The following is a 12,988-nucleotide window of genomic DNA, read 5'->3' as shown; positions in this document are numbered from 1 at the left end:
AATCTATCTTGACTGCCATATATCCCACCTTTCCTTGCTTTTGCCTCATTGTGTGAAGCATTTTTTGGACAATTATAACGTTGTTCGTAATTTGTCTCTTTGACATAAAACTACACTGACTAGGACAAATTAAGGTAGGGACAAGGGGTTTTAGCCTATTAACCATCACTTTCGTCACAATCTTATAAGTGATATTGCACAAACCAATGGGATGGAAGTCTTTAGCCGATTGAGGAACCTCTACCTTTGGAACTAAGACCAAGAAAGCTTCTGTTAAGCCTTGAGGAAAAGCTCGACCTTCAAAGATATCTGTGACAGTACGGATCAATCTTGGGTGCAAACCTTTGGTAGAAGAGAGGTTGGAAGCAGTGAGGGCCCGGGGCCTTGTACGGGTCCATGGTCATCAAGGCTTTCTGGATTTCGCAAACTGCAAACGGTCTATTAAGAGTTTCCCAATCATCATCAGTTATGCGAGGGAAGTAGTTATACAACAAGTCCAAATGAGTAGCTCCTTGATTATCCTCAGTGATAAAGCCACACAAATAATCAACCACAAACGACTTAATTAACCTCATCAGATTCCATAACCCACACATCATCAGTGTTTTGAAGAGTCTCAATGCGGTTTCTTCTTATTCTAACAATGGTGGATAAGTGAAAATATCAAGTGTTCCTATCACCATCAACAGTATCCGCAGCTCGAGATTTTTGGAACTATAAAATCTCTTCTTGCTTTAACACATCCATCATTTTTTTCTTGCCCATAGCTCTTCTTTTTTCCTAAAAATATTGTGAAAGTGTTTTTATTCCAAGTACTCAACTGATTTGCAAAAGTCTTCAAGAATGGAATTAAAGGCTCCTTGTTATTCCACTTAGCCTTCACAAAGTCATCAAAAGTCTCATGTTTCATCTACGCGGCTTGAAAAAAACGATTTAAAGCTATTGGCAGAGAAGCAAAACCATTCGTATAAATCAAAATAGGACAATGGTCCGATGTGATTTTTGTTAAGTTGCGGACTGTTGCTTCATCAAACCGCACCCACCATCATTATTGTTTCTCCATCATTTTGAATTAGTAATTTTATCAAAAAAAAAAAAAAAAGAGTAATCCTTAGAAGTAAGCACTACAATAAGTAACAAAAATCAATTTTAAGTTCTTGAAGACTACTCTGTATTAAAATATTAATATTAGTAAACTAAGGGCCTGTCCCGATTTACAAAAAACAACTAAACTGAACTAAACTGAACTGAACTGAATTGAATAGAGCTTAAATGAATTGTTTAAGAGAGAAGGAAATTAGGAACTGAACTAAACCGAACTGAATTGATTGGAGCTAAATTGAACTAAACTGAACTGAAATTAAGCTGAACAAAACAAACCCTAATACTAAAACTAAAATTAATTAAGTAGACAACCATGTGAAGATAAGAAGACCTTGTAACCTAGTTATTTAATTCTTTTTTTTTTTTTTTTTTTTTTTGTATAAAATGTTGTTACCCTTTGGATCTTGAGTGATGTCATGCAATGTTGTCTCTTTTAATCAACTTAATACTAAAACAGACACCATGAGTGACATGTGTCACATCCTGGTGTTGTTTTTTCATCCAAATTAAAACTCCCCCCTATTTTAGCAAAAAATCTTTTATTTTTGGAATATTTATATAATACAACTATAATAATATTATATTTATTACAAATTTAATATATATTATTATCTCTATATAAAATGTACACCTTTTTATTTTGTGCTCTAAATTTTTCCATTTACATTTACCTAAAATATAATTCCAACTCTTTTTTTTAATTATCTTTTAAATGGAGTATTATTGAATATTAATGAAAAATTAATAAAAACAAAGTTAATTCATATATTGATATAATTTCATTTGTTTATTCCATATGAGTTGCCTCATTTTTATATATCACAATTAATTATGAAAAAATAAATTATTACTAACGTGCATTGCACGGGCACTAATCTAGTTTTCATAATTTTGTACTACTTAAGATAAAATAAGTTTTTGTTTTGTTTAGGGAAGTTATCAATGGTGATTAAAAAATAAATATACAGTAATAATTGTCAGATTCTTACTTTCTTAGAAAGCTAAAATTTTTATTTTTATTTTTATTGTGACAACAGCTAAACTCATGAATGAGTAGAGAAATTTTTTAAATATCCGATATGTGTTTGTAGTTTTGTACTACTCATGCATGCATTTTAATATAATATGGCATTTTTAATTTATGAATAGTACGGATTATGAGTTTTAATTTGGTCAACTTTCCTTTTTGTACCTTTTTTTTAGAAAATAAAATAGAAATTATTGTAATTTATACGAAATAGCTAATAATATCAGCATATCCTATCAACTGTCTCCTAATATGTCAAAAAATAAAAACTAGAAACTGCATCAGTTGTATGTTTATTTATTTATATTAATTGAATATTAAATTATAACTTTTTTTTTCTCGTATCAACGTCACGCAACGGAGACACATAATATTTTTGTATAAATGCATAGATGTGTATTTGCTTGCGTTAGAGATATTAACAAAATATGGTGGGAATTTAGCAAAGTTGATGTAATGTTATTTCCTAGGACTCTTGCACTTGTTTTTATAGAGTATTAGTTTTACACTGGGATGAACACTAATACTCTTGCAGCGGTAGGTTTTCATCAATTTGAGTTTGTTTTCCCCTTGTTTTAACCCGAAGTGTACTCAATTGATGAATGAAATAAGGCGGCTTAAATAATAATCGTTCTCCCATAATAATTGTCATTTGTTTAGTCTAACATCATTTTAATCACTCATCTCACATAAATCAATACGATGCTTGAGCTCTATATTAATACCAAAATCAATAATTCATATATATATACATATAAAAACAAACTATATTAAAATAAATAAATTAACAAATTACGTAAAACTTACAATACATTAACAAATTACGTTACTTTATTTATTGTAATATAATTTTTTTATGTTACGTGATTAATAATATCTACATCCCATTTTGTTTGATTATGGGAAAGTGAGAGGGTTAATACTGGATGATGATTTTTTTTTCTTATTATAACTTGACATACTCTTACAATGTTTTTTTTTTCAAAATGTCTGTGACATGGCTAAGCATCTTACAAAATGATGTTGGGTATTCTTGAATTGCCTTCAGAAAAAGATATTACAAAATTGAGATTGCCACTTTTTGTTTATGAAAGTGATTCAGAATTTGAATCAGAACCTGTGTATGAAACTAAAGGGGAAAGAAGTAGAGGAGAAAGAGGAAAAAAAGGAGGAAGGGGAAAACTACAAGTAAATAAATGAGAAGAAGAGAAATAGTTCGAAAAAATCGAGGGGCCTACTTTCTGGCTTATATGTAAATGGACGGCCAACACATATTATTACTATTTAAAAGCCTGAATGTGTATTTGTTGGCCGTAAGAGACGCTAAATAGAGGTGGTGGGAGTTCAGTTTAACCGGTGAAAAGTTGTTTGCGGAAATTAGAGACATTGGGGTGGAAGAAAATTATGTAGATTTAGAAATCTACAACAAGATGATAGTAGTTAGCCATAATCAAATAAGGAGTGATTTTCATGCATTTATCGATCCATCGAATCATAATGTGAATGAGATAAAAATGACAGCTCAAATAATGATTTTATCACTTTCGAATGGGCTCGTATTGTAAGTTTAGGTGAAGAATTTGGTGATGCTCTAAATGATACGAGTGGAAATATACAGTTTGAACTTGGAGGGATTTGTAGAGTTCCTGTGAGAGCATGTGGAAAATTTAGTAAAATATTTTTCAATAATAGTCATGCAGTTGATAAAACATTGAAAGATTTTTTAAAACATAAAAAGGACGAGGAGTTAATTGAAGAATCGAATAAAAGAGAAATAGATATTCTAGGTAAAGCCTCTCGAGTTTATGGATCACTACTTAGTAGTAATGAGGAAGAGTAATTTTGATTTCCCATTTATTTCTTCTATTTGTACTACGTAAATCAATTTATGTTGTATAGTATACTGACTGATTATCTTTTGGATAAATTCTTAGTATATTTTTTTGCGTAAACCTGATGAATACTATTAAAGATATTATTAGGCCTTGTTTTATCAACTCTCTAAAACGAGTTTTGATTAATAAAAATCAATTTCAATCAACAACAGTTATTAGTAGTAATCAATGGAAGTCTTTATAAACCAAGTAAAAAACAAAGAGCTAACAAAAAAATCGTACTTTTATTTTATGAGCTGGGCAATTGGGCATATGTTGGATGACTTCTATCTTACTATTGTTTTGGATATGACTAAAAAGAACAATTCTATCATGAGTTCATGACATTTGTTTGGATATGGATATTGGCCCATTTACAATATGGGCGGCCAAATCACCCTATACTAACAAGGTCAAAGGATAAAAGCCCAAATAGATTATTCAAGTCCATTATCAGTACTTTTTTTTTTTTTTTTTTTGGGAAGGGCATTATCGGTGCTATGTACAACAAAAGGTAGAAAAGACATCAGTTATACACAAACAAGATTCACTCTCATACTAATTACCCCTTAAATACTTTTTTTTTTTCGAAATCAACCCCTTAAATACTTAATTATCTTCTAATTGAATTACATGAAGCATTTATATCTATTTTAGTGGTGCTAAAATGAAATAGTACATGAGACTACTAGTCTTAAATAGATGTAATACATACATTTGCAACAAATTTGCACTACACAAGTTCTTTAATTCGTGATGAAATCAGTAAAGACAATTTGTACTACAAAGAATAATTTAATAAACAAAAGGATTAGTACTTTAATGAATTAATTCTCAGAACTTGCTATTCCAAAATCATAAATAAATACAAGGGTCTGATCTGTTCAGCTAGATTTTAGTTCAGTTCAGCTCTAATCAATTCAGCCCAGTCCAATCCAGTTCAGTTCAGTTTCTAATTTCCTTCTCTTATAAACAATTCAGTTCAGTCTCAATCAGTTCAATTGTTTTCAGTAAATCTAAACAGACCCTAAATAGAAGCAAAAAGGGTACAATACAACTAATCTGACCTGAGACTTGAAAGGAGGATAGAGGTCAACAGAGAAGAGATAGTAGAAGAAATCATCAAATGTAGGAGACTTCCTACTTCCTACTCATGCCACTTAAATCATATAACAGTATAAATTACATACAAGAAGATCGTTTTCATGAGATGATCTACAAACTATACACAACAAAAGTGCACAACATATATATAAAATATAAATCGTTTATATCTATCTAAGTCTAGATTAAAAAAAAAATATCATACAAATTCAAGTCTCATTAGAAGTTTGACCGAATTGAATTTTTCTCCCTTACGACTATACAATGGAATTGCATGGACTCCAGATCTTAATTCAGAAACAGGTAAACAAGTTTGTCCACCAAAATCATCTTTCTTGTCGTTATCATGCTCATGAACTTCAACTCTTAACAATGCTAATTCTGGGACGGTTAGTGGAAATGTGAACTCTTCATTCCAAATGGGGATCCATTGATCATCCTTAATCGCTGTCATTTGCATTGTTTCATCTGCTGGAACTCCTGCTATACCAACCTGCCATAAATTTCACAGTAGAAGTGAATTTTATTACAACCGGTACCAAATTTATGGAAACTCGTTACTTACTCCCTCCGTCTCATAAAACCTGGGACGTTAGGGTGGACAAGTAATTTAAGAAAAATACAAATAGGTCCATTTAAAGCATTTCTTTATTGTATAAAAGATTCTCTTTTGTATTTTTATATTGCAAGATTACAAAATGTAGGGTAGGAGTGGGGTAGGTAAGGAGAGAGAAAGGGGGAAAATATTTTTTTATTAGTAGTCCCATTCCATATTTAGTAACGTGTCAAGTATTATGGGACAAACGAAAATTAAAACTGTGTTAAGTATTATGGGACGAAGAGAGTATAACACGAGAGTAGTAGTGAAGTACTAGCAACTAATTGATCTGACTTACTTTGGTATAGAAATCTGGTGGGGAATACTTGTCAAAATGAGTTTTCTTGAAGTCCATTCTCCAACCATCTCCCATGTAAATTTTCACCTGTTTTCATTACCCGAGCTTATGGTTTAGGTCGATTTTTGATCAATGAATGAATGAAAACACTTAAATGAAGGAGCTTTTCATGACTTCAGAGTTCATAAAATTTTAACCTTTAACTTTGTCTTCAAGGGTAGCTTTACTTTAGGATCAAATACTTGATTACCATCAACCAAGAAATCGGGTTTTTTGACATAGCCACATCCTCCGTTGCCTCTAAACATCCCGTGCATTTGCCAGAGCATTTTTCCATACCCCTGCATTAACAACATAACTAACATTTAGAATGAAGGCTTACTAATTATCAAGACTGATTAATGCTAATCGAGTCTAGTATGAAGTATTGTGCTACTTAATTAGAAAAAAAAAGAAGGTAAAAAATCACCTGCATGTTAAACGCAACCATTTGAGCTCCGTGCATCCAACCAACAAAGGGATCATAGTTTGAAGAGTTAAAGCGAGTGCCCTTTGGGTAAATCCTTAGGATATTCTTTTGCGTAAACCTGGAAAGGATGAATATTATTAAGGATATTATTATAAGGCCTTATGTTCAACTTTCTAAAATGAGTTCCAATCAATAATAATCATCAGATATACTTCTAAACTAAGTAAATAGCTAGGCATATCTCGTTTTACCTTACAAGATCCTGTCCTTGTGAAACAACTGCTTTTTCGAGTTTTTGTTCACTCAAACTAATTCGTACAGCTTTACCAAGATCATTCTTAATTGCTTCTTCCAACTTACACTTTCTCTGAGGAATAGCAATCACAGACTTATACGCGGTTGGTTCAAACCGCTGTGATTTATCTTGGCTAATGTAACCATTTCCATTTATTTCATCATGCTCACTTTCAGACATATCATTGATCTACAAGATGCATTATAATATATATTCACATAACAAAGTATTAGTCTAATGAATAAAAGATGAATCAAATGCTACAATCGTAAACAACTAAACCATAATCTGTTTTCGAAAATCAGAGCTAATAGAGCACCTTACGCTGTGATGGATGTTCAAGATCCCTCTCTGAAGAATTACTACTGACATTAACCATATCAGTTTCTGCCTGACGACACTCTTTTGGTGGTTTCGTCGAAATAAGTATCTTATGCTTTAAATCTTCAGGGGAAGGAAATTCTTCAGGGTAAACCGAGGGAGGGTAGTACAAGAATTCTCCAAATGTTTGTGTGATCATCTAATGAATAGGAAAATCAAAAGTTGGCAACAAATAAACTTATTAGTAACAAAATATTACAAGACAGTACAACAATATAAGTTAACTTAATTAATAGTGATACCTGAGCAGCTTTAGCTTGAAGTCTTGGTTTCAAGTGATCTTCAAGTGTTATAATAACAGGATATTCTGATGATTCAAATGCATGATCTTTAATTGCTTTGAGACATGTTAAGAGGTCCACTGGAGTTGTAAGGGTTCTTTGATTCCAACATACAAAAAGCGAAATGTTAGATCCATGATATGATTTTACTAAACGACCCTTTATAAATAGTCTGGCTAATTCTAGTTCTTTATTTCTAATTTATGTTTTATCACCCGATATTTGGGTTAAGGTAACAAGTTTTACACACGTACATTATATATTTAGGGATAAAAGAATGAGATAAGAAAAGAACCTGCCATGAAGAACATTGATGCCATCTTTGTTCGAGTTAGACCACAAATCAAGCTCAATGACTCGAACACCTTGCCTTAATGCTTTTATTATGAGTTTATCACTACAATCACTGGTTAATTGATTCCCGGTGAGATATGAATTATGACCAGTGTATATGAAGTAATGTGACAAGGGTGCAGTCATATCTTGATGAATCTACATAAACAACACAACTAGTATTTAGTGTAATTAAGTAAATTACATTGTTAGAAATTATATACAACTATACAAGTATTTGACAACAGATTATACACTAGGCATAATGACAGTACTTTGGCAAAACATGGAGTACCAAACTTTTCGTATTAAAATTCCGACATAAATTTTGGGTACCAACCCAAATACTTTAACCGACAAAACTAGTTGGCATCCACCTCATATCAAATTGTCACAAAACAATTTATCCAATCTTGACATCAAATTCATGTTTGTTTTTTATTTTGTTTATACCAACCATTTTTATCTATTCATGACATATGGTTGGATATGGATATTGGCCCATTTTTAAAATGTGACAAATTTCTCAATACTACCAAGGTTTGATAAAAGCCCAATTGATCATTCAAGTACATTATCATTACTATGTACGACAAAAGGTAGAAAAGACATCATTTTTACACAAAGAAGACCCACTCTCATTCTTAATTACCTCCTTAATACTTAATTATCTTCTAATTGAATTATATGAAGCATTTATATTTAGGTGCTAATGAAATGTAATGAAATAGTACTTGAGAATAATAATTTTAAGCAGATGTAACACATACATTTGCAACAAAGTTGGACTACATAATTTCTTTAATTAGTGATTAAATTAGTAAAGACAAGTGTACTGCAAAGAATAATAAACAAAAGGACTAGTACTTTAATGAAGTCATTCTCACAACTTGCTATTCCAAAAACTTAAATAAATACAAGTAAATAAAAACAAAAAGAGTACAACTAATCTTACCTGAGACTTGAAAGGAGGATTGAGGTCAACAGAGAAGAGATAGTAGAAGAAATCATCAAATGTAAGAGACTTCCTAGTAAACTTAGCAATGTGATGCCGTTGATTCAATACTTCCTCCACTATTTTTTCGGCATCGGCGATCGTAGTCTCATGACCACCTTGCACCTCCACTAGGAAGCGCCGGAGTTGGTCCGGTGCCATGTAAGCTCCACCACTTGTATACTTCTTGAAAAGGTCTCTTACTTCAGAAGGCGGTTCGAGGTCTATTAACCCGAACCGCCTTGTGAAGCATAAGCACACTCTATAGCTCCCCATTAATAAAAATATTGATCTCTTTAGTATTATAGATTTGAATGAAATGTGAGTTAAAAGGGGGGAGGAGAAAGAGGGTGTTTATATATGTGCTTATAATAGTCAAAGGAAGTTAGATCTATATAGATGTTGCTTGGAATAACATATGCGCGGAACTTTTAATATTTTTAATCTTGTGAATTTGTGAAACATGACGAAACCACCATGATGGTAAATGATGGTCATTGATTAATAGCAAAACAAACAAACAAAAAAATGGCCATTGATTAGCTCACATAATAACTAATTAATTAAGTAATTAACTAATACGGAGTACATGTATTATGATCAAATGTGTGTACATTCATTAATTTTAAAATATACGAGCATAAATTAAAAGAAAAAAGTGTAATAAATGAGACGGTTGGAGCACATGTGATTATTTTTAGTCAATGGAAAAGTTGTACTCATATTGATTATGAAATGTTAAGTAAATATTCTTACGTTTATTATTCAGTAATTTTTTTACCTTTTGTTGATTTAGAGATCTATTAAATTACTCTACATGTCAATAATTATTACATAGAGAGTACTCACATATATAGGTTGAAAATATACATCGTACTACCTAATTCTCATCCATAAAGATTGAAAAAAATCATTATTGTAAGTTGTAAAATAAGTTAGTTTGGTTGGGGATGGAGCTAAGGCAAGGCAAGGCAAGCCAATGGGAACATGAGTTGTATGGTTTTGCCATTCAAATATTCAACACGGGAGAAATTCATTTTTCTAAATAATTGTCTCTCTTTGAGTATGACTTGTATATGTCTATATACTTTATTATGATTACAACATATTTACAGTTTATATATGAAAAATAACTGATTTTAAGGTTTAATAATTGTGTAGAAGTTTAACTTTAACGATGACTAATATATAAGATGAGAGTAAATAGTTTTAACAATAGTCAAAGTAAGATCTCTAAAATCGTGCCATAGCCTAATAAAATGGGGTTAAATTTAAACAGAAAAACCCCAACAACTAAGGGGACGTGATCTTGTTTTGAAGGAATATCAATATTACCAATTTACCATTAATATAGACAAGGGTTTACCTACCCTTCCCTCTCACTCTCAAAGTGTTTGACCTTTAAATACTAGACCAAAAAAACCGTGACCTTTAAATACTGGACTAAAAAAACCGTGAGGGTTGAGGTCAAGAATCTTCTCCTTACCATAAAATATAGACAAGGTTTTACCTAATCCACCAATTGACAATATTAATCTGACCTCATTGATCTGTACAGCTTCTGCATTAACTTATTTAAAATTGACCTTAAAAATAAAAAAAGAACCTGGTTCAGAGATGTCCAACATCAATATAGAATAGTTATTCAAATGAGCTAGCCCATGGATAAAAAGGCCCTACAAACTTCTCGAAAACAGGCCCAATTCTCAGGCTTTAGTCCAATTTCATACCTTAAGCCCATTAAATACCAATTCTATTTGCTCCACAATTTTCTTACTATACTCTGTATTATAATTGTCTAAGCCAACTTGCAAAAGTGCACCCTTACTAACAAGACTGAAACCGTGAACTCTTGGGTATCACATGACTTATATGTGAAGACTGAAGACTGAAGCGTCTGAGGGGATAACAGGGGCTATTATAGGTCGAATAAGAAGCAGAAGCCATTAATGCAAACAAGAGGTGATCAACGTTGATAATGTAATTTGAACCAGAAAGAAATACTAAAACCACGCAATTTATTCACTTCAATGGGCACATAACCAGTAGAACATGATATCCCTATCGCAATCATCAGTAAGAATCAGAGAAAGAAGTGACCGAAGAGCCAATACAATAGTTATCTAGTCAAGACTCGAGAGCTACTTGATATCTTGCATCAGAGCTTTTAATCTGAATAGGGTGCTTAGCATTAACGACTATATAGCACTGGACAACAGCAAACACCAGGCACCAGGAAGGATTACAAACTAGATCGTAGATTACTACTCAATACCATCAATCCTCAACCAACCAAGACCTTGGATTGGAGGCGGGGAGGGGAGTGATGCTTCTTTGGAAGATTTTTTATTTTTTTTGACCAAATGCTTCTTTGGAAGATGATACATTGTAATGACTGAAGGGCAGAAAACAAACCATATTGACCATTCATCTTCATTTGAGAAGCATTCATGTAAACAACTTGGATGAAAAGACAAACACGAACAACGACCCATCACAAATAAAGAAGATATGAATCTCCTAAAATGCAAAATATATCCAAAATTGTGGATTGCAAAGCATCACACTTGTAACCACATAGCTAGATATGTTAACCAATTTATTGAAATAACAACATCCAACCTATTCATCACTTAATGAACTAATTTTTCAGATAGAGTTAGTCAAAGGACAACATACTTGTAACCACTTAACAGTGAATAAAACTTTAAACACTATAATCCAAAGTTTTAATTTCTATTCTTCTAGTAATAAATAAACATGAACAACTGAAAACATCCCAAACATCACAGGACATTCAAGCAGAGTATATCAACAAAAACACCAGAAATTAACAAACTTTTCTACAGTTACATGGTAAATATAATATAATTAAGAAAGAAACAATATAAAATAAAGAATTGAATCAGGAAAAAATAAAACCAATTCATTTCATTAGAAAATGCTGAATAACAACATCATATGGTTTTTTTATCATTCCTTTCCAATTTTAAACTACTATATGAATTCCAAATCCAAAAACAACATAAAACTAATCACTAAAAACTTAATAAAAAACAAAACATAAACTCTGCCTTTAAATTATTGTTTCTTTATAACTGTAACATTGATTGATTCACTCAGAACGAGCAGCATACCTCTCAACTTTCTCATCATTCAAGTTAATCCCAACCATTGCTTCACCCAACCCACAACTGATCTCGGCCAACATCTCCGGATCACTGTAATGCGTCACAGCCTGCACAATCGCCCTCGCCCGCCTCGCAGGGTCACCACTCTTAAAGACTCCAGACCCGACAAACACACCATCACACCCAAGCTGCATCATCAACGCCGCATCCGCCGGTGTCGCAACACCCCCCGCAGCAAAATGCACAACCGGAAGCCTCCCAAGCTGCTTCGTCTGCATCACTAGATCATACGGTGCACAAATCTTCTTAGCAAAAGTGAATACCTCGTCATCATCCATGTTTCGGAGCACCCGAATATCACCCATTACAGACCTAACATGTCTCACCGCTTCGATAATGTTCCCAGTACCCGCCTCACCCTTGGTCCGAATCATCGCCGCACCTTCTCGAATCCGGCGAAGAGCTTCACCCAGATTCCGGCAACCACAAACAAAAGGGATCTGGAAATTATGCTTGTTGATGTGATTCTCATCATCAGCTAGGGTTAGAACCTCGGATTCATCGACATAATCGACACCAATGGATTCCAGAATCTGGGCTTCGACGAAGTGGCCAATTCGGGCTTTTGCCATGACGGGTATGGTGACGGCCCGTTTGATGTCCTTGATGAGTTGGGGGTCGGACATGCGGGCGACGCCGCCTTGAGCGCGGATGTCGGCGGGGACGCGTTCGAGGGCCATGACGGCGCAAGCGCCGGCCTCTTCGGCGATGCGGGCTTGTTCGGCGTTAACGACGTCCATGATGACGCCGCCGCGTAGCATTTGAGCGAGGCCGACTTTGACGGAGAAGGGGGATTTTTTGTTGGAGGAGGTTTCGGTGATTGCGCCGTTTCCATAGACGGTGACGACGCCGCTTCCTGACATGTTTGGAGGAGAGAGAAAGCTTGGAGGAGAGAGAAAGATGAGGAAGGAGATGAAGGAGGAGAGAGAGTGGAGAAGGGGGAATTTATGGATGGATGGGATTTTTGGGGAGGGGAGATTTTCTGAGAATGATAACACAAAACAAAACAGGGTATTTGTATTTGTATTTGATAAACCAA

General features: G+C 33.5%; 2 protein-coding genes across 2 annotated transcripts; both read right to left on the bottom strand.

The window, feature by feature from the left end:
• Positions 1–5,277: 5,277 nt before the first annotated feature.
• LOC145571681 (phosphoinositide phospholipase C 4-like) lies at positions 5,278–9,073 on the bottom strand. Its single transcript, XM_081630710.1, has 9 exons — positions 8,720–9,073; positions 7,727–7,923; positions 7,393–7,528; positions 7,089–7,289; positions 6,726–6,958; positions 6,475–6,592; positions 6,203–6,346; positions 6,006–6,092; positions 5,278–5,602 (listed from the first exon to the last, which is right to left on the bottom strand). The coding sequence occupies exons 1-9, from the start codon at positions 9,032–9,034 to the stop codon at positions 5,309–5,311; spliced, it is 1,725 nt and encodes a 574-aa protein (XP_081486836.1). The 5' UTR covers positions 9,035–9,073; the 3' UTR covers positions 5,278–5,308.
• A 2,585-nt stretch (positions 9,074–11,658) lies between these two features.
• On the bottom strand, positions 11,659–12,949 carry LOC145570091 (putative pyridoxal 5'-phosphate synthase subunit PDX1). The gene has a single exon (XM_081629084.1). The coding sequence runs from the start codon at positions 12,810–12,812 to the stop codon at positions 11,874–11,876; it is 939 nt and encodes a 312-aa protein (XP_081485210.1). The 5' UTR covers positions 12,813–12,949; the 3' UTR covers positions 11,659–11,873.
• Between the last annotated feature and the right edge of the window lie 39 nt (positions 12,950–12,988).

Source organism: Chenopodium album, chromosome 12 (genome assembly GCF_948465745.1).
Source record: "Chenopodium album chromosome 12, dcCheAlbu1.1, whole genome shotgun sequence".
Lineage (NCBI taxonomy): Eukaryota > Viridiplantae > Streptophyta > Magnoliopsida > Caryophyllales > Amaranthaceae > Chenopodium > Chenopodium album.
This window is presented reverse-complemented; position numbering and strand designations above follow the sequence as displayed.

Bases quoted from the DNA above. Each gene is read 5' to 3' on its own strand.
- LOC145570091 (XM_081629084.1), bottom strand. From the start codon at position 12,812: ATGTCAGGAAGCGGCGTCGTCACCGTCTATGGAAACGGCGCAATCACC.
- LOC145571681 (XM_081630710.1), bottom strand. From the start codon at position 9,034: ATGGGGAGCTATAGAGTGTGCTTATGCTTCACAAGGCGGTTCGGGTTA. The intron at 7,924-8,719 runs GTAAGATTAGTT...TTGTTTATGTAG, and splicing joins ATCCTCCTTTCAAGTCTCAG to ATTCATCAAGATATGACTGC. The intron at 6,347-6,474 runs GTGATTTTTTAC...TTGTTAATGCAG, and splicing joins TGGTTGCGTTTAACATGCAG to GGGTATGGAAAAATGCTCTG.